General features: G+C 53.3%; 1 protein-coding gene across 2 annotated transcripts in view; it reads left to right on the top strand.

The window, feature by feature from the left end:
* Positions 1 to 9,886: 9,886 nt before the first annotated feature.
* AJAP1 (adherens junctions associated protein 1) overlaps positions 9,887 to 22,120 on the top strand; it is a 124,340-nt gene continuing 112,106 nt past the window's right edge. Inside the window, exon 1 of one of the 2 annotated variants that reach the window (XM_072819934.1) lies at positions 9,887 to 9,981. Coding sequence is in view for 1 of the 2 variants with exons in the window: in XM_072819933.1 (XP_072676034.1) it covers positions 11,113 to 11,141 (29 nt within the window). In the remaining variant the exon portion in view is untranslated. Of the gene's footprint in view, positions 9,982 to 10,987; positions 11,142 to 22,120 lie in introns of those variants that run through there. The other variant, XM_072819933.1, reaches the window with a different exon arrangement.

Genomic DNA, 22,120 nt, shown 5'->3' with positions numbered 1-22,120 from the left:
TCCTCCTTAAAAAAATGTTGTTGATGTAAAGAACATTTTTTTTTACTAAGAATAATGTTTCCAAATTAAAAATAAATTGCATAAGACATCTGGATTCTCGTATCTGTGTCCTTATTCAGCTTCATAGTTGCTTTGGTTAAAGTATATGAAGAAAATCTGGCCTCAGACATATATGTAGTCAGGACATTGCCTTTTCAGACGATCTTGGGCTTCTCGTTTGATTGTCCGCTAACAGTTGACAAGTGGTCGTTTCCTAAAGTTTAGTTGCAATGAGAAATTCCATATCCATGCCTTTTGCCCTATATTAAATTAAAATCTATTGGATTATCTTACTTTGGATGGCTCTTTCACCCATGCATGATTTTTTATTAAGTTTTTAATTTTAATTCCAGTAGAGTTAACATATAACAGCTTTATCGAGATATAATTCCCACACCAAACATTTCAGCCATTTAACATGTACAATTCAGTGGTTTTTTTGGAATATCCACAGATATATGCAACCATCACCATGGTCAATTTTAGAAGATTTTCATCATTCCCAAAAGAAATTGTTCTGGAGAGTTTACATCAATAAACAGTATGTGGCTTCTTTCTCTAGCATAATGTGTTCATCTATGCTGTAGTGTGTGTGTCAGAGCTTCATTTCTTTTTATGACCAAGTACTTCTCCACTGTGTGGATGGACCATGCTTGTTTATGCACTTGCCTGTTGATGGACATTGGGATTGCGTCCACCTTTTGGCTATTGCGAATCATGCTGCCATATATAGGCGTGTGCAAGTTTCCATGTAGACCTTTGCTTCTCATTCTTAAGACCCTGCTGCTTTATAGTCCCCAGGTGGGCTTTCCCAATGCCCGGTAGCTTTTGATGTGGGAGTGTTTGGTTGATCAGGTCAGCACAAAATACACAGTCCAAACTGGGACACTTTGAGGGGGAGATGGGGCATGGTAGACAGTTACTACAGGACAGCAGCCCCAGGGAGACTGGGACATAGGGTCACCCTACTTGCTGAGAGCCTCCCTCTGCAACACCCACCTCCCCTAGATTGGTGCTCACGCTCTTTAATACTGTGCAGATGAGGATAGATGCCCATCTCCCCATTTCCAAACAACCTTTAATAGCAGATGCCCCAATCAGAGAGTTTAACAAGTATCCCTCCTGGATGTTCAGGGCTGGAGATTTGACCCAGGAATCTGAGCATGGCGAATGTGCAATCGCACCAGCCCCTAATCCCAAGTCCAGGTTCCAAAGGGATGTTTGTCCAGTCTATGTTTTCTGGAACTCGCTGGAATGAAATAGTGAGCCTCCTGAGCAGACGTCTCACTTGCCTGATTCAGCAGTCACAGAACACATTCTGGCTAAGTGAGTGGATGAATTTAAGAATGACCCTAAGATGCTGGGCACTCTGCCTGAACGGAAGCTGACCCAAATGTGCATGCGTCATCCTCTCCCTACTGAGCTCTCAGGGCACAGGTGGACTGACACCCCCCCGCAGCACTTAGCAGATTCTCATCGGCAGTAGGTGGGCACTCCATTCCTGTCGGGTACGGTATCACGCTCCTGGACACGCATGGACGTAGCACCTGCTTTCCAACAGTATTATTCTGCTGACTCTCTTGTGAGACCTGGGCACAATCCCTCCACAGCAATTCACAGGATCATAGGTTCCTGCAGGAAGAAAGTCTAGGAATATAGCTACACGCTGTAGCCCCTGAAAGCAGACAGAGCTAAGAAGGGGGGTGGGCTGAGGACCAGGCAGTAGCCAGCTGGTGGCCTTCGGAAGGGTGTCAATGGCCAATAATGCATTTGTATCTCCTATATCCGTTTATCGTCTGAATTCCACCCTGAGCTGTAAATCCTATGAGCACAGAGATTAGGTGCATTTAAGAAGGTGCAACTGGCACATGGGACCCTGCACAAGAAATGCTCATTGCAGGAAGAAAAGGTTAATAAGTCGTTGATGCTGACCATGGGCCTCTTCCTAATAACGGCAACCATGTGTGCCTAACACGGAGGAGCGTTCCGTAGCTCATCAAATTTAATCTTCCGAGGCAGGTTACCCCTTTATGTCCCACTTTCAAGATGTGAGAACCAGTATGGGAAGTGATGTAACTGGTCTGACATCATGCAGCTGATGAGTGGTGGAGGCAAGACCTGAATTCCTTGTTCCTTAAACAAACACACACACACACACACACACACACACACACACACACACACAGTGTTGTTCTGGCTACCATAGGCTTCCTCTAGTTGGATACAAGTGTCCGCGCTGATTTTGCAGATCTCTGCGGTGGGTGAGTGGGAGGGGCTGCCGGGGGTGGTGGGGGGAGGTATTCTAGTACAGTTGCTCCACGAAAAGAGATCCTGGATTGCTACCCTCGCTTTATATAGCCGGGAGAAATGAAACTCCTCATTTGGGAAGTCGTGGGCCTGATTCAGCTTTTAAACACCTGCTCCAGACACGGCAGATCTGTGCTGCCTTCTCCAGGGCCTTCTGTTGGCTCTTGCAACAAAGGAGAGTTCAGGAGCACCAGACATCAAGCCCAGAGCCAGGAATCACCATCTCCCGGGAGACTCAGCATTTGCCTGCTCCCTCAGCAAAATCTTCAGAAACCTGGGAACAAAAAGCCGAGAAGGAATCCATAGCTCCATTCCATCCCCACCCCAGGTCAGAACTCAGCCAGAGATGCCTGTTAGGCATTGGTGAGGTAGGCCGGGCTCAGGATGTGCAGTGGGTGACGTGAAACCCACGTGGTGTGTCTCTGTTTAGCTTCCAGATTTCTGTCCCTCCTTTTTGACTAGGATATTTAGTGGGGGTAGTAAAATTCCTCCCCAGACAATTGACAAGAAGCTCGGTCTGTGTTCAGGTATTCCCAGCCTTGCCCAAAAGTTATAGAAATCTAGAATGAACTGTAGCTTGAGCTGCAACTGATTTGTCATTCTTGCCTGCTAGAAAGTCTGTAGACCAGTTTGTACAGATGTCTACGACACCTCAGAGGTCCAGACTGTTTCCATCCATTCACCCTGGCATTCTTGGGTTGTAGCTTCAACCCACATACCTGTCACTTCAGGTTGACAACATGGCTGCCGCATCTCCTGCATCCCATCTGCATTCCAGGCAGGAACGAGGAGAAGAAGGAAAGTAAAAGTTGTGTGCTAATGGGTCAGCACTCTCCCAGAGAATTTTGTGGGAAGTCCCATCAAGCAATGCCTGTCTGTGTAACTGGCCAGGACTGTGTCACGGGCCACCCCAGGTACAAAGAAAGGCTGAGCTAGATGCACTTTTGGCCTGGCACATTTGTCACACACACACACACACACACACACACACACACACACACACCCATAAGTTTTGTTGGTAAGGATGAAGGGGAGAATGGATATTGGGTGGCCAGCAGCATGTCACTGTAGGCACGCTCCCTGGAAGGCTAAACAAAATCAATCATTTCATATAAGCACAGTTTCAAAGGTGAGATTCAGGGACGAGCTATACTGTATTTAAGAATGTAATGACCCAGGGTAGCGACTGGTAGTCTTTGAATATTGCAACCTACCAGGGGTTCTGTTTTTTGACATATTCAGAAGTGGGGGCGAACATGGGGGAGAAGTGATTTTGCCTGAAGTGTCCCCCATGTGGTACACTGGATAGAACCCTGGCTTTGATTGGCTGGGGCTGGATCACAGAGCCATCCCTTCCCTGCTGGGTGATCTTGGACAATCCTCTCTGAACTACTTCTATGTGCATACCTATGTGACCAGGCTTGATATCCAGGCAGCATGCCCAAATACTACACTATTACAATATTGAAATGTCTACATGCCAGTTGGAAACAGCCCCTGAACTTTCTCAGCACCACCCCCATATAGCTTCATCCCCTCACCCATAATGCCTCCTTGGCTCTGTGGTCACAGCCGGCCTCCGTTCCAGTGTTCAAGCTGCACAGTGCTTAATATTTTAAATGTTAGGTTCAGCTAGGATGATATTATTAACCTCTCTGCGTTGTTGTGGTGGTTAAATGAGATTAGAAATGTAAAATTCATCATGGTGGCTGATGCTTATAGACTGGGGTGAATTTCAGGCCACACTGTAACAAGCCAGCTGGGTATTTGCTCTGCATCAGGGCACTCAATAAGTGACACGTCTTCCTCCCTCCTTGGCATGTTCCGGAAGCCTCTTCAAGCCTGAGAATAACAGCTTGGACAAGGCATCGTTACAGGAAGTGGCTTTTCTGCTTGATTACTCTCTGGATTGGCTGTGAGCAGCCTTGACGTCACATGAGCTGCTGCTTGGGGAAGATGGGCTATGATGATCACAGGTCAAAAACGGGGGGCCATTGAAGGGTCAGAGCTTCTGGGTGTGCTAAGAAAGTATCTCTCGGTAGATCCTGAGCACCAATAAAACTCTTAAAGCTGATAATTATAGTGATGATGACGGTGATGATAGTGATGACGGTGGTGATGGTGGTGATGGTGATGACGGTGGTGATGATGGGTATGATGATGGTGACTATGATGATGATGAAGGTAATGATGATGATGGGGATGATGATGATGGTGGTGGTGATGATGTTGATGGTGGTGGTGATGATGGAGATGACGATGGTAACTATGATAATGATGAAGGTGACTCTGATGATGATGACGGAGATGGTGATGATGGTGATGATGGTGGTGATAATGATGGTGATAATGGTGCTCATATGGTGATGATGAAGGTGACTATAATGATGATGATGGTGATGGTGATGATGATGAAGGTGACTATGATGATGGTGATGGTGATTGTGATGAGGGGGATGATGTGATGATGGTGATGAGGATGGTGATGATGATGGCAATGATGGTGATGATGATGCTCATGATGATGATGATTTTTCTTGACTACTCAGAGCTCTGCCCTCGAGATAGAAGCAGAGCCCCTAAAGATGCGTTGTCTGACCGTGGCTATAGCTAGGGATAAGCAAATCACCCCCACCACCCAATTACAGTCAGCACGTGTATCTTTTTCCAGCATTACTCTTGGTTCAGGTCCAGAGTCCTCCCAGCCTTCAAAGTCGAGGCTGGGAGGACTTTAGAGTCTATCACTCTGGAATCTGGAGGTAGAAAAGATATACAAACTCAGCATGCCTCCCAGAAAACATGCTCCTTCCTTTGAACAGATTCTGGCATTGCAGAGTTTAGGGGCTCAGTGAAGTTGAAATACAAACTATCTTCTTGAACCATTGACATCTACCGGTGAGTTTAGTAGACTGTATGAGTATCCAGAGTGTCGTCTGCCCCTCCCTGTGTGAGATTTATGCTTCTCATCCTCTAATATCAGCTTGGCCATGTTACTTACTTTGGCCAGTGAAATGTGCACAGAAGTGACACGTGTTCTTTCCCTGCAGAAGCTTTAAGGGCCACTGTGAGCTTCCAGCATGACTCCATGCCCTGTGTTATGTGACTGGGGATGTTCAGATAAGAGTAGCTCCTTCAGGTTGGGTCCCAGAATGACGACAACGTGCAGCAAAGCTGATGGCAACCGTTGGTGGTTGTGAGCAAGAACAAGACATTGACCTTTGTTGAGTTCAGCCACAGCTCTGGGGGTTGTCTGTTGATACAGCATAATCTAGTCTGAGCTGACTGATGTGGCTTATGAATCGATGTGGAAGGGACATCAATAGTGGGGATGCACTGGCACCCAGCTTGGCTTTCCTGCTTGAGACCAGTCAGTAGCAGCAACTGCTCCGAGATCAGACTTCCTTCCCTGTGAGGTCATCCCCATTTGAGGAGCTTCTCCAGCCAGGCATGCTTCTGTCCGGGGAGCCTCCCTCACTGGTCCTTTCTGTACATGCTCAGAGCTCATTCAATGGGATGAACTCAACCTCTCATCCTCCTACTAGCAGGTGTCAGACCTTTGGATGCCAGCAAGAGACTCATCCCCCATAGCAACCAAGGGTCTGATCTCCCATGTCCCTGATCTCCTCTCCTCTCTTTTCTTTTAATATCCACATGAGCTCCATCCTGAGTATTTTGTGAAGCCCAGTACCCCCTCCCTCTACCTCCCAAGGCCCAGAGTTTTCCGAAGTATGGGAGAGGAAGGGGGTTTTTCCTCACATCCTCTGGCTTCGCTGGCCACTGTTCTCTCCCCGGCCCCACTGCAGAGTCCATCATCACTCACCGACATGCCTTTAACACAAGCACAACTGCCTTGGAGCAGAACCACGACACAGGACAAAACCCTCAGACTTTGGTTTCAGCCACAGTGATGAGAAAATGTAAGGACTCAGGTGGGCCCTGTGGCCTCTCTCCTGGGGACACTCCAGCCCCTGCCTGGCTTCCCTGCATGCCTCCGCCCACCTCTGGACTTTCTCATCTCTCCAGCTCCAGGCTTCAAACCTCCAGACTGTCCACACTGCCAAGGGAAGGTGTTCAAATTGTCACTTTACTTTGCAATGCAAATTCATCCTCTTTCTCATCATCCTTGCCCATCCAAAAAGAAGAAGCAAAACTGTCATCACAGTGAATCCCTAAAAGCCTTAAAATGGGCTTTTTTTCCCTCCGTCCCAGGCCAGCTCAAATTTTTAGGCAGTCCTTTTTTTCCACCTGCCTTCAGAGTCCATCACTTGCTCAGAACAAGTGGCGGGAGCAACTTTTCCTCTTTCTGATACACAAGTGTGTTTGAATGGACAGTAGGGACCTGGCATTTTCTGTTGCTGGCCCTGGGCTGGGCTAACCATCCTGGGAGTCTTTTTGTCTGGGGGAGTCTCTTTTCTGGCCCTTGACAAGGCAGCCTTACTCTTGTGCTCAGCTGGAGTGGGCAACTCCGTGCCAGCCTCACCTAGGAAGCAGCTCAGAAGACCAGGGAGGAATTCCAAAATCTGGGCACTTAACCCCAGCCCAAGGCAGAGTGATTGGAGTTCATCCCTGCCCCCACCCCACCAGAGGCAAGTTTTCTTGTGTGGGGGAGCCACTAAGGCAGGGGGCAGAGAAGACAGTAGTGTGAATGCTTTAAAGAAACTTATAATTTTAATCAGCATTTTTCTTTCCATTTAAAATCACAAACTTAGCTACTTAATCAAATGTCATGCTTAAGACACATTTACCTCCTTGGGAGAAAAATGAACAATGGCAGCTCAATTTGGCTTTGGATGGGTTTTAAAAATAGTCGACTCTGGGAAGGCCATTAGGTAAATGGCCTAAGAGAGTTTCAAAGAGGACCACCTGCAGGGGGTCGGCGGCCTCCTTTGTTGGGAAAATAGGGCAGGGCAGAGGCGAGGGGGCTCGGAGGGACCCATGTGAAGCCCGCTGATTCTAGGGTTTCAGGGCGCAGCTAGCCCCTGAGTTGGGGGTAGCAAGCAGAGGTGGGAGGGCGCTGGGAGAGCTTTCCACAGCGGGTGCCTCTAGAAACCACCCTTCTGCACCTGCTGAAGCTGGGAGGCCTGTGTGTGCCGGAGTGACAGTCTGTGTGTGGGGTGTGGGATGCCATGCACTCACCCTCCCAGTTCCCAAGAGAGGAGGAAAATGAAAAGGTCAGAAATATGAGATGTCCTTAAAGTACAGGAAGTCAGTTACAGTAATGGTGAAATACAGGTCCTGGTTTTATTGTTTTACAGCATGTAAAAAACGATAATGTTTTTCATCAAGAGAAAAATATAAAAACCAACAGGATACCAGGTGGGTGCTTTCTTTGGAGGGACTTATGCTGTAGATATCGGTGCCCGGAGGAAGAGGGGAACTTGTATGCCCAGTTCTTACTGATATGCTACTGTCCAGGTGTGGGAAGGGCAGCCTGCTGGCCCAGAGATTTAAGAGACCTGCACTCACCTGGTGAACAAGGTGAACAACTACTGTGTACTTTAGACCCTGACGTCCCTCGCTACTTATGCCCCCTCGCTCTGTTGTTTTCAGGACACACATTCCTATCTATCCAGGGGTTCATGCCCGAGGTCCAGGGAGCCCCAAGGTATGTGGGTAGAACCCAATGGGCCTTTATATATGGGTGGGAAAAAACTGATATGTTTATTCTCACAAATTCCAAAGGAAATCCAGCATTTTCTTCCATTACAAGTGAAGGCAGCAGGCTCCTGTGACCTGCTCTCAAACCGGGAACCTGTGGGCATTCCCTCTCCACTCATGTCATGGACATTTCGGATGTCCCAAACTACCATTGCCACGTATCTCCTGCATCGTGGTATGTTTTGATCCGCTCATTCATTACTGGGTCTGATATTAAAGAACACACATTGCTGTTTCAAAAATTTGTTTTAAAAATTTGATAACGCATTGCAATATAATTGACTCCCTAATGATTCTTCCTGGTGCATTTCAGGGCATGCATTTGTAAACATTCTGAGACGAGGTCTGTGGGTTTGCACACAGCCACTGACGGGGTCTCTGGAACAGAAGGGCCAGGACTTGCCCTCACCCCTGGGGGCCTCACTCCTGGCTGTGCCGGCTCCTGCAAGGGCCTCCCTCCCGCAGCACCCCCCACTTCGTCCCGCTAGGTGGCAGCACTGTGGGCACCCCCTTCTCCCCTGGCTATCCTGAGCCCAGCCTTTAATGGGATCTGTTCCCCCAAACTCCTCAGGCAGAGGGCTCCGGGGGAAGACCACCCAGGAACAGCCAGGCAGGCAAAGCGCTGATGCAGCCTGGTGCTTCTTTGAACCCTAAGAGTGACGCTGTGTGCGAGGCCACCTCATTTACTCCCCACAAAAGTCTGTGTGGAACCGAACATGAAATCCATTTTACAGAGAAGGAAACAGGATCAGAGAAGCTCAACCAGGCACCCAGGACCCCTCAATGGTAAGCAGCACTGGCTGGTCTGCTCCTGGCAAAACTTGGCTCTTGCCACCATGCTTCCTTGCCTCCTGCCTTTGTCGTTGGGGATTGTGGTGGGGACGCAGGCCACCCGCATCTTCTGTCTGGGCGGAGCAGAGTCCTATGGCTCTCCAGGACCTGATGCCCAGGGATGAAGGCCCTGCCTGGGAGTCCAAGTCCTGGCCATGCAGGGCCTGGACCTGCCCCGCCACCAACTGCCCCTTCTCAGGGAGGCTTGACCAGCCGAGGGGGGTCTCTGCTGACCTCACAAGAGCAGGTGATTCCAGAGCTGGGCTAAGGGAGGCCGCTGGGTGGCTCAGGTCTGGAGTCAGTTAATGACCTTCCTTCCACTCCCGGACCCCGGTTGCAGGCTTGCCGCAGAAGAGCTGTGCTAGGCGGCCTCTGAGGCCTGCGATTCTGCACCTGCCTCGAGGGCCCCAAGGGGACAGCTGGGCTTTGTGGGACGTTTCCCAGGTGGCAGAGCAGGACCGGCCTTCGGAGGAGCAGTTCACCGTAGGTCACTCCTCTCAGTGAGAGGCCCGCAGGGAGGCCCTTCGTCCTGGGGCCGCTGTCCTGCAAATAGGGCCTCACCCGGGGAAGGCAGGGACAAGCTCTGGGATGGGGTAGGGGGGCCACGATCCCCGCTGCGGCAGAGAACCTGGGAGGCCGAGGACCCTGAACTCAGCGGCTCCTCCCGGAGCGAGGGCCTGGCCAGCAGCGGCTGCTGCCTGCTGCTCCCCCTCGCCCCGCCCCGGGGGGCTGCGGGATCCGGCCCGGGGGGCGGGGGGGCGGGGGCTGCCGGAGCGTGGACGTTCGGGTCGGGGCTGGGATGCGGTAGAAGGTGCTAAGCTCTGAGCTGGAGCGCAGGGCCTCTTCCGCCGGGGCCCAAGGCGGGGGCCGGGAGGCGGGAAGAGAGGAACGCGGGCCGCGGACCCTGGCGCTTCAGCTGCGCCCGGAGGAAACTTTCCGCGAAGCCTCTGGCTCCAGACGCCCCCTAGCAGCGCCCCCTCGGGAACGCCCCCTCCCCACAGTAGCCGTCCGGGTCCGCCGGGCGCACCCGTAACTGGGTCGGAACCCCGAACTGCTTCGCAGGCCATCCGGTTACCGTGGCAACACCATCCGGCGGCGCCCGGCGGTCCAATCCGAGCCCGCGACCTGTCTCGAGCCGCTCCCAAGGTGGGGACTGGGACGAGGCCGGGGATGGGGAAGGGGCGGCCGGGCCCCCGCGCGAGGTGTCGCGGGGCCGAGCGGGGCGCGGCGGGGCGGGGCGCGGCGGGGCGGGGCGGGGCGGGGCGCGGCGCGGCGGGGCGGGGCGCGGCGGCGAGCGGCAGCGGGCGCCGGGCAGGGGGCTCGGGCTCCAGTTCGAGGGGCGGGGAAGGCGGGTGACGTGAGCCGGGCCGGGCGGGCGGAGTTGGGACCCGCTGGGGAGGCGGGGGCGAGCGCGCCGAGAGGCAGACGCGCGGAGGGAGGCGGCCGAGCGGGCGGGCGGCTCTGCGGCGGGCGCGGTGGGCGCGGGCGGCGGGGCCCCGGGATCCCCGCGCGCCTCCTCGGCGCCGCGCCGCCGCCGCGCGTCCCCACGCCCCGCGCCGCACGGCGCCCTCGCCCCGCGCGCCCCCCGCGCCCGCCTCCTGCCGGCCCCGGCGCCGCGGCCGTCTGCAAGGAGCGCTCAGACGGAGCCCCCGGCCAACCCGAGCGGCGCCGGCCGGCGGCGCAGCCCCGCGAGAGCCCCCTGACCTGGCTGCGCGCGGGGGCCCCCCGCGTCCCGCCGCGTCGCCGCCGCCCGCTCCCCCGGGCCGCGCCGCCCCCTCGGCGCGGGGCTCGGACCGCAGGCGGGAGACACGCACGGTGCGCGGCGGCGCCGCCCGGCCTCCCTCCCCGCCGCCCCGGAGGCCGACGCCGCGTCTCCGCCGCCTCTTCCCGCGCGGCCGCAGCGCCGGAGCGCGCCCCGCCCGGGCCGGCCGTGGGCGCCCCCGCCTCGCTGCCGCCTTCGCCCGCTCGCCCCCGGAGGGGCGGCGAGCCCCGCGCCCCGGCTGGAGGATGTGCGCCCCCGCGGGCCGCCCCGCCTGAGCCATGCGCCCCAACGGCGGCGGCGCGCCGGCCGGCATGGAGCCCCGCGCGGCCGCGCTCTGACTCGCTCTGCGCCCCGCGGCCGGCGGGCGGCGGGCGGCGGGCGGCGGGCGGCGGGCGGCGGCGGACGGAGAGCCGGAGACCGGCGCCGCGGGACGGAAGCGAGCGGGCGCGGGCGCGGGCGCCGCGCAGATGGCCGGGGCGAGCAAGGTCTGAGGCTCCGCTCCCCGAAACGTGACCATGTGGATTCAACAGCTTTTAGGACTCAGGTGAGCCACCCGGCCAGCGCCGGGGTGCGTGTGGGTGCGTGGGTGCGTGGGTGCCGGGCTGGGCTGGAGCAGCGCTCTTGTCGGCGTTGCAAACAAGGGGACCCCCCTCCCCGCTCCCCGCCGGCTGCCGGAGGGGGTCCCGGGAGCCCGGCCGCGGTGCCAGCCCCGAGCTCAGAGCTCCGCGACCCCGCAGGGAGCGGCCGGCTCTCCCGGCTGCGTGCGTCCGGGTCCGGCCAGGGGCGCGCGCCCCAGCTCCCCGCGCAGCCGGGCTGGCCGGGGCGAGCCCGCGGCTCCAGGCGCCAGCAGCGCAGTGTCCTGGCCTGCCGCCCCGGCGCGCCTCCTCCCCGGGGCCCGCCGAGCCGTGGACCCGGGGCGGGGGCCAGGGCTGCCGGAGAAAGCTAGAGCTCCCCCGGCTTCTGGCTCCCGGCTCCCGGCTCCCGGCTCCCCGCTCCCCGCTCCCGGCTCCCGGAGAGAGAGCCTGGCAGGAGGAGTTGGAGGAAACCAAAACCCAACAGCCACTCCGCCCTCTCTTCCCCTTCCCCGGGCCCCCGGGGCTGAGCAGGGGCCGCCTGGGCGCCCAGCTGCCGATCCAGCTGTTTGCCGGTGACCTCCGGGCCCGACGGGCGCGCACAGCTGGCGGGCAGCTGGGGCGAGCGACGCTGGGGCTCGGGGGAGCGCGGGCGGGCACCCCCCACCCACCCACACGCGCAGACGCCCGCGGGGACGCCCCGGGGCTCGTCGCGGTCGGGGCTCCAGGGCCCCTGGACCCCGGAGGTCGCGCCCGGGACTCGCGGCAGGGGTACGCGTGAAGACCCTTCTCCGCAAACTTTGCCCGCTTGCTGTGGAAGTCGGCTTTGGGGCCGGGCGGCGGGCGGGCGGCCTGGGGCCCGGGAGGGCACTGGCGTCTCCTTGGCCGGGCGGCTGCCTCCGCACCGTCGCCCGCCGGCCTGCCGGGGGGCTTCTCGGAGCTGGTGCGCGTTTTGGGTCCCGGGTTGCAACCCAAAGCAGGGGACGACAGAGGCGGAGGCGGAGAAAGCGGTGCGGTTCTCGAGTTTGTCCACTGGGATGCACTGCGCTCCCGCGCTGGGGAGGAAAGGCCGCCCGAGCCGCCCCCACCGTCGCCCCATCGGAGCTGGGGGGAGCGAGCCCGAGGGAGGATCGAGTGCGCGTCCTGATTTTGAGAAATCGGGAGAGGTCGGAGCGCCTCGAGCCTTCTCTAGCTACCCTTGGTTTACGAGACCACCCCCACCCCGGGGGAAAGACTGCTTTTAAAACATCTAGCGAAAAATGTCAGATGTTATTATCCGCCTTTTTCTGGAAAGCGGCATTCCTTCTCCTGGTGGCTGGTCTTGTTTGCCAGTGTGGGCTTTAAAGGGTTAATGGCGAAGCGGATCCTGTTGGGTACTGGCTGGCCTGAATCGATACCGTGTGCTTGGACTAGATAACGTTTAGGCTCCCTGTTCAGGGACACGGACAAAATGGAGCGGGGCAGCCGTGCCTGGTGACCCCTGCAGGTGCCCTGCCATCCGCCTCTCAAGTCTCAGCCAGCCCCGCAGGGCCTCAGGAACGACCCCCCAACCCGGGCCCCAGCCTTGGCTCTGGGGGCCCCTCTGGCTCCCAGATGCTTCCTGAGCCACTTTCTGGCCGCTTGGCTGCTGACTGACTGCTGGGAAGTTATGTGTGCTTTTCTTTTTTTTTTTTTTCCATTATTACTAAGTTGCTAGATTGAAAGATTAGTACATTTTGATAAGGGGGAGAGAAGAGTAAATACCATGGAAGGAAACCTCTGTGCTGGCTCAAAATTCACTAAAACAGTTCCTCTAAAGCATCCCCAAGTGAGATCTCCTTGGGATTTTGCTGTAGGAAATAGTTCTGTTGGTGATTTTGAAGTTTGACCTTTTGTGGGTTTTTTTTTTTCCTTCTGTGTTAGCACAAGAGATTTTCTGTAAGTGTGCCTCTAAGGACGAGCTGTCACCCATCTAGGAGACTGACAGGAGAGAGCTCTGTCATGTCTGGGAGAGCCATCCCCTGGCCAACAGAGGTGCCTTGCCAGGAGGGTCAGTGTCGTTTCCCCATCACACCAGGCAAGGGTAGTAATAACAGTAACAAAGCCAGGACTGCTTACTCGAGACCTGGATATGCACTTCTTCCTCGATGAAAACCTGTCACCTTTGCTTACAAGCTCACCTGGCCCTCCAGGTGAGCACTGGGCATCTTGCTGCCAGGCTTCCAACCTGGTTGTGTCAGGCAGTTCCTGACCCGGAGCCCAGGTGAGAGGGGGCAGCCTGGGCATCACCTGAGTCCGAAGCTCTGTGCCCAGGCTCCTGAGATGAAGTCTGGGCTTGGTTTTTCTGCTTCTGCATTTGACCGGAGCTGTGCATGGAGCCTTTTCTTCTCACGAGGCAGAAACAGATTGAGTCTTAGTGAGCTGTTTTCGTGCCTTTTTGGCGGTAGTTGTATCAAAGCACTGAGCACGGATAAAGGTATCTCTTGAAGGCAGCCAGGAGCTTGACCAGCTGCTCTGGAGCTCAGACATAAACGAGCACCGAGCCCAGCGTGGAGGGGTGCTTACTCAGCACGCAGCAACGAGTTTGGCTGCCTCGTCCTCGTGGTGAGTGGCCTCTGGGGCTGCAGCCCACAGCGCTGCAGCTTTGTCAGGGGCTGGGAGCTTGCGAGGCATTTGCTAGGTGTCCTCGGGCGGGCCTCGGCCAGCCACCGTCACGGCTTCTTCCCGGGCCGTGCTCCTCGGGGCTGCTCTGCAGGTTCTCCCGCCCCAGGGCCCTGGGTGTGCGTGTCTGCGTGGGGGTGGGTGTGTAGCAGAGTGCTGTGGCTCTCTCCTCTTGTAGGGTGCTTTGCGAGTCCCCCGAGCTCTGGCCGTGCACGCGGTACCATGCTTGGGCCTCACCATATGGACCCAGCGGGTGGCCTCTCTCCCTCCCCGCCTCTAAAGTCCAGGAGCTGGGGCTGTGCAGAGGCTTTAAGAGGACGGACGGAGTCAGACGCTCTGTCCACAGACATGGCCCTCCTGGTGAATCCTGGCTCGTGCCCATTTCCAGCTGCTGCTACCAAATTGATTGCAGCCGGAATCCACCGAGTGTCAGCGGCTGGGATGCTCATCAGGGAGAGTGATGCTGAAATAAATGGCCATTCTGAGACGCAGCTCAAACCTTTTCACCACTGGGGTGCGTCCCCCTCCCCTCATGCCACGCCCACCCTGGGGATCCAGCATCCACATGGAGGAGGAGGGGCCGGCAGGCTCCTCCTAGTCTGTCCCTTCTGCTGATTTATTGTAATCACCTGCTTCCTTTCCTTCTGTGCGTCCACGAGGGTGATAAGTAGGGAGCTGGGCAAGCCAGCTCCGAGCCGAGACAGCTCCATGCCTCCCTGAGATGTCTGTCTCTGTACTTCCAGAGGGGGAAGAGCCCACATCCCCACCGCATCCTGCATCCTCTTAGCTGGGGTTGTTCAGGTGTCAGTGGGAGTGGTGGCAGCCCCGCCTGGCCTCCGCACCCCCCAGCCCACTAGCCCCGGGCACTATCAAGATATCTGGCACGAAGGGGCTGGGTGTGCTCGCTGACGCCTTTATTTCCCTGGGCCTCTAGTGGGAAAACTCTGCTGCCCAGCTGTGTGGATAAAAGCTGCCCCCTAGGTCACGATGAAGTGGGTAAACAGCAAACCCCGACCCACCCGTGACTGCCCAGCCTTCCAGAGCCCAGGGGCTCCTGTCTGGGGTTACGTAAGAGTCATCTGCTTTCCATATGCGTGGTTGCCAAGTTTTCTTCAAAGGGCTACAAGTCAGTAGAGACCAAATTGGATGTAAAGATTAGCTTGGAAAGCCAAATATATCCTTGATCTAGATTTTCATGTTTGAAGTCTGGCTCGAGAGGGTTCCTCTTGCCCGATGCCAGTCAGACTCGAGGGGGAGTAGGAGCCGGGCTCACTGGAGCTGGAACAGACAGGCCATGGGGCCCACTGGCATCCTTTCTCTGAGACCCCCTTCCAGGAATTCACAGGAGTCGGTGAGTCATAAGGCTGCCGAGTGGGGAGTGGCAGTTACATAACTCAGATGAACTCTCAGGTAATAGAAAGTCAGAGGCTGCCGCGTGCCCGTGTCAGAGCTTCGGGGGCCCTGGTGTGGGGTACCCCCGCTGTCTGAGCTCTCTGAGCACATCGGCGCTGGAGCAGATCTGGCTGTCTGGAGGAGACCTGGCTGCTCCAGCCCCCTCACTGGGGCACCCTGTACTCCGGCAATCAACGAGAAAGTGTAGGATATTTCTTCAATGCCGAGTCCCCAAAGCCCCTTCCAGAAGATGGTGTGGGATTCATTCCCTTCTGCTGCTGGGGTGGGGGCAGCTGCCTAGGTATCTCCCAGCAACCTCTGCACGGGCTGAGTTAATTGGGGCACCTGGCAGGTGCAGAGAAGTGACCTGGGGAGCTGTGCTGGGCCTCCTCTTCTCTTTGGCAAAGGCCGCAGGGACAGTGACAATTCAGAAACCCAGCATTCCTCTGTGGGGGTCTTCAGCATTATCAGTATCTCCGACTTGGCTGAAAGAGAGCCCAGGGCAGGGGCAGCACGTTGAGAGTCGCATGTTGGCAGAGGCCAGGGTCCTGCGGCTAGACTAAGGGGACCTGGTGTTGGCGGGGAGGAGCTGGGGCTCGTATTTGCATTTCCATCCCCTGCATGTGCTCTGCAGAAGGGTGCCACTTTATTTCTTCATCCCCGCCCCCCACCCCTCCAAGAAAAGGTTGGTGGCAGCCATGCTGGTCCCATCTGTGCCTTAGCCTTACAGCCTGCCATTCACTGTGCTTACTCTGTCCACTCACTGGGACGTCTGCCATTTGTTGCACTTCCTCTTGGGTGGCCAGCCAAGGAGGGCTGGCGTGGCAGGGCCTGCTGTGGCTCTGCCCTCCCACCATTTCCAGTCCCGTGTGGGCACTTGCCTGGGCCATGTGGCTGCTGAAGCCTGGTCGCCTGCCCTCCCCAGGGAATCCATGCTTGGGCCTGTGACAGCCTCAGGGGCCCCTGGAAAGGGCAGCATCTGGACCTTGTAGTCTCAGTGGAGACTGATGGGGTGGGTGTGTCCACCGGAAACCCGTGTTACACCAAAGAGGAGTCCTGGTCTCTGCAGTATGGGCTCATGAGGGCAAGGACTGAGTCTTATTCTTCAGGAGCTCGTGAGAGGAGTGTGTGTGGCACACAGTAAGTGCTCAGGAGATGTGTGTGCATGAGTAAATGTGTCTGCCTGGCTGAGTGCCCTGGCTTCATCTAGTCTCGCCCTGTGGTTACTCGTCCTTAACTCCACACTGAAGCTTAGGAAAAGAATTCGCAGCCAGGTCCACTGTGTGTTTAGGCCCTGTCCTGCCCCAAATAGATAGACTACTTCTTCCACCTGACTTACTGAGGCTCAGGGTTCCACCATTAGAGATTCTTTACTTTGCTGTAAGATTCTGTTGCATTGGAATGCAGACATGTCTAGCAAAAACAGTCCTATTGAGCTCTTTCAGTTATTAACAGTTCAGTAGGAGTGAAAATATCTGATTTTTAAGTGTCTGGGAGGAAGAATGGGTATAGATGGGAGGAGAACATGAAGGGTGGTAGCACAGGTATGCCAATGGGATTGAGGGGAAAAGGCATCACCAGAGAAGGAGATACGGGGTGAGGGTGGGCTTGGGGCCAAATGCAAGCTATTAGCCTTACAACTGCACTGAGTCTTCCCTTCCCTTTGGCTTTCTCAGGGACTGGGACAGTTCATACCCCTACTGGGGACTAGGGAATGTTAAATCGAGACAGAGCTTGGCTGAAAAAGAAGGTTCTGGTCAGTATGTGAGTCCACAGGTGGGCAGGTAGGTAGGTTGGTAGGTCCTGAGGACAGGCAGTGATGTGTACAAGCCTCTGGCACTTTGGCTCCTGTCCTGAATGTGAGCTACAGAATTTGCACTGGACTCCGATAAAACATGTCTGCCTTTTTATGAACGTTGAGGTAGAATTGACCTATGACATTATATTAGATTCAAGTGTCTAGCATAGGGATTCAGTATTTGTATATCGTGAGATGATGGCCGTGGTGAGTCTAGTTAGCATCCATCCCATCACACAGTTACAGAATGTTTTTTTTTTTTTTTCTTGTGATAGGAATTTTTAAGGTCTGCTCTCGTAGGGATTCCTGGGTGGCTCAGTGGTTGAGTGTCTGCCTTGGATTGGGCTCAGGTCCTGATCCCGGGGTCCTGGAATCAAGTCCCATATCGGGCCCCCCACAGAGAGCCTGCTTCTCCCTCTACCTATGTCTCTGCCTCTATGCATGTGTCTCTCATGAATAAATAAATAAATAAAATCTTAAAAGATCTGCTCTCTTAGCAACTTTCAGATATGCAAAGCAGGCAGCAGACTGGTGGGTGCTGGGATGGGGGTGAGGGCGTGGGCAAAAGAGGTGAAGGGGATCAAAAGGAACAGACTTGCAGTTATAAAATAAATAAGTCCTGGGGGTGTCAGGCACAGCATGGCGACTCTAGTTAATCACACACATCCACTTTAGATGTCTTTGTAACATAGAGAAGATGCTCTGATCTCTGATTTCATTCATTTCATCCACACTTTTCACTCACTGCTCAATCCTTGTATGCCTGGGGTGGGTGGCTGACCGTGAGCAGGTGCCGTGCAGATCCAGAAGTGAGTGGGTTTCTGCTCTAGAATATGTGTGAGGATAAAGATACTGTTAGCATCGGGGAGACCAGCACTATCCAATAGAAATGTAACATGAGCCACCTTTAAGGTGCTTGGTAGCCTCATGGGGCTGCCGATTGTCATATTGGACAGTTTCCTGGGGAAGCACAGACATGAGAAAAGTAAATGTTTTAGAGCCTGCCAACCCCCGCTGCCCCACCCATGTCTAGCTTGGGCACTGGTTCTCGTAGGTATGAGCCCCGAGAAGGGCCAGGCTGGCTGGCATTCCTCCCCATTTGACAGTGGACATCTGCGGAGTGCCAGATCTGGGCCTGGCTGTGCCAGTGCTGAGGGGAGGACGTCGAGCCAGGGTTGGGGCAGCAGCTGAAGGGGTCGGAGATCTCAAGCGAGAGAGAGCCGGCCAGTGAGCATGGTGCTCTTCAGGAGCTCCCACCCTGGGTTGTTGCACGGAGTGACAAAGCCTGCTCATTTATAACAGAGTCTTGGAGGCCGGGGGACAGTCAGTGGAGGGGTAAGATCAGCAAATGAAGAACAAGACAGAAGCCAGGCCACCTTCCAGATGGGAGAGCTGACCTCCTAGAGGGATGGTTCTAGGGTTCTGTCCCAGTGTGCCCTGGAGCCAGCACCCTGCTGGAACCAAGCAACATACCCTGGGGTGACAGACGTCCCAGTGGCTTCTCTGGCAATGCACATGCACCAGACCTGTACTGAGGACCGGGCCTTCATCCTCTGCCCTGCACTCAGCACTTAGCACCGACACGATGCTGAGAGTCTGTGCCACCCCGGGCTCGTGGGAGGAGGAGAGATGGTGAATTGCCAATGTCTGGTTCCAATGAAGACACTTACAAATATTCTTGCAGATATGGGGGTGTGTATGTGTGTGTATGTGCGCATGCATGTGTGTGTGCGTGTGTGCCTGTGTGTGTGCCTATGTGTGTGTTGGGCATTTTGAGGACCGGTGGGTACCAAAGCACTTAGATCAGGAGCTCCAACTCCAGGTGAAAAGAACAGTTTTTAAAACAAAACTCCTCCTGCAGAAGGAAACTTGCTGTGTTCACACAATTGAGAGTCTAAATAAGAAATGATGGAACACGCCGCATCAGAACTTGGCTGCTGACAAAAAAAAAAAAAAAAAAAATCTTTAGCAAAATATTAGCACACAAAATTCAACAATATATAAAAATATAAAAAAAAAGCTTATATCGTGGCCAAGTGAGGTTTGCTCCGTGGATGTCGGAATGGTTCTGTATTTGAGGATCAATCACGGTAATCTATCAAATGAAAGGCTAAAGAATGTCATAGGATCCTCTGCATTTGATAAATTCAAACCTATCCACGAGAAGGCATGTCAGAAAGTCAGGAAATAGAGGGGCACTTCTTCAGCTTGATAAAGAACATATACAAAAGCCTACAACTAAGTTCACGCTTAGTGCTGAGAAACTGGAAGCTTTTCCCCTTGAGATGAGGAACAAGCTGGGGGTGTTTCCTCTCCTCACTCTGATTCAGCATAGTGCTGGAAGTCCTAGCCAGTGTGACAGAGGAAGAAAAAGCAATAAAAGACATACAAAAGGGAAGAAATAGAACTGTCCTTATTTGCAGATGATTGTCGACATAGAAAATCTCATATAATCCATTAAAAAAAATAAAAAACTCCCGAACTAATGAATGAGTTCAGGTAGGTTGGAGGATACAATAAATGTATAAATAAGAACTGTATCTTTCTCTGTTAGTAATGAACATGTGGACACTGAAATAAAAAATGCAGTGCCATTAACAATCACCCCCAAAATGAAATATTTCAATGTAAACCTAACAAGTCGTGTTATGCTGATGACTCACATGCTCAGAGCAACAGGGTGCGGATGGAGGAGATGAAAGGAGGTCTAAGTGATGGAAAGTCATACCATATTCATGGACGGGAATACTTAAGGAAGGAAGTCACTTCTCAAACTGATATAGGAGGTTAACATAATTTTTATCAATATCCCAGCAAAATATTTGCACAGGTAAGATTATTCTAAAATAAAGGACCTAGAAATACTAAAATAGTCTTTTGTTTCATAAATATTTTATTTATTTATTCATGGTGGGGGCAGAGACATAGGCAGAGGGAGAAGCAGGCTCCCCGCAGGGAGCCTGATGTGACACTCCATCCCAGGACTCTGGGATCACGACCTGAGCCAAAGGCAGAGACCCAACCCCGGAGCCCTCCCCCAGGGACTCCCTAAAACAGTTTTGATAAGATAATAAAATGAGAGGCATCAGTCTGATGACCAGACTTATTATGTAGTTGTCATATCAAGACTGTGTCACATTGATGGAGGGATAGATTATCAACGACACAGAGCAGAGAATCTACAGGCGGACTCCTACAAATATGCCCAGCTGATTTTGGTTAAAGGTGTTAATTCAGTGGAGAAAGGGTAGCCTTTTCAACAAATTGTGCTGGAACAATGGGACATTCATAGCCAAGAGCAAGCAAACAAACAAGAATCTCAGTGTTAAGTCTTGTACCTAATACAAAATTAACTCGAAATTGGTCACATAATTACATGTAACATGTAAAACTAGGAAGGCTTTAGAAAAAGAAAAAAAATGAAGTTATTCAAGATGTGGGACTCAGCTGAGAGCTCTTTGACTTGCCACCGAAAGCACGATCCATAAAAGGGAAAAAATGATAAATTAAGATTTTATAAAATTATATATTTTATATAATTATGTATTTTATAAAATTATAAGATTTTATAATTTTCTCTCTGAAAGTCTCATCCAAAAGGGTGAAAAAGACACTACAGAGTGGGAGAGCATATTTGCAAACCATATACCTGAAACAGATCTAGTATCCATAAGACAAATACCTCTCAAAACACAATCCAATTAGAAACAGGTGAAACCATGAAGGGACATTTCAGCGAAGAGGGTAGTCAGGTAGTCAGAAAGTACATGGAGAGATGTTCGACATCGTTACTAATTAGAGAAATGCAGATTAAAAGCACAGACATCACTGCTCATCTATGAGAGCAGCTAAAATGAACAATACTGACAACACCAAGTGCTGACAAGGATGTGGAGAACCTGGGTCTCTTGCATGTTGTTGCTGGTGGGAAGGTAAAATGTGACCATGCAGTTGAGCTTTTCACTCCGGGGCATTTATGCCAGAGAAATGCAGACATGTTCACCCAAAATCTGCACACCTGTTTTATGGCAGCTTTATTTGTCATAGTCTCAAATTGGAAACTACCCAGATGCCCTTCACACCGTGGAATCGTGCCCAGGCATAGCAATGAAAGGACCATTGATACACCCAACAACCTGTATGAATATCTGGAGAGTGATACTAAATGAAAAAGCCGATCTGGAAGGTTGTGTGCTACATGATGTCTCCATAGCATGCTTCAAACAGTGAAATTACAGAAATGAACAGGGTAGTCATTGCTAGGAGTGAGAGAGGGAGCGGGGAGTACGAGAGGAGATGATATGGGCCACGCGAGGGATCTTGGTGGTGATGGGGATGCTTTCTGTCTTGATTGCATCGATGCCAATATCCTGCTTATATTATTGTACCCTAATTTTGTAGGATGTGACTGCTGGGGGAACCCCGTAAACAGGGCAGGTTCTCTCTGTTATATATTACAGTGCTCGTGAATCTACAATTAACTCAAAATAAAAATTTAATTAAAAACCAAAGAGCCTCTACTTATCTGCCAAGATAAGCATCAGAGTGTTGGGTTTGTGTGTATACCTTTCAGGCACCGTGTTTTTGGATTTAATGACAGTCGGGCACTGTGGAAATGGGGAAAGGAGTAAAAACATTATGGAATTTGCTATGTTGTGGTCCTGCCACATTTTTAAGAAAATACAGCAGCCTATGAACGGTGTTGCTCATGTTACCAGATCCATCATCAGTGACAGCAATAAATGACCTGGTGCATATTTATTGGATAAGAAGAGCTGTCCAGATTCTTGTATAAATCAGGTCAGCTCTGAAAATAGAGCAACCTTTTTGGGGACAGTCCCACTTTCCTACCCCGGTGCGTAGGGTGGCTTCAAGACCATGCTCCGAAGATTTTAAGTCAAATGCAGGAACAGTTGGTTTCTTGTTTCTAGACGAGTAAGACATGAGCCTCCAGTTCTTGAAGGCAGAGCATTAGTTTGTGGCTTTGCTGTTTTCATTTTATTTTGGTCTTTATGGTAAAACAATTGCAGTGTATTGTGTGTGTGCACATATGCGTGTGTGTGTACATGTGTGCATGCGTGCACATGAGCACACGCACTCTGTAAACATTTGTTGAATGAT

Source organism: Canis lupus, chromosome 3 (genome assembly GCF_048164855.1).
Source record: "Canis lupus baileyi chromosome 3, mCanLup2.hap1, whole genome shotgun sequence".
Classification (NCBI taxonomy): domain Eukaryota; kingdom Metazoa; phylum Chordata; class Mammalia; order Carnivora; family Canidae; genus Canis; species Canis lupus.
The sequence above is the reverse complement of the archived record's forward strand: the minus strand, read 5'-3'. Positions and strand labels throughout refer to the sequence as shown.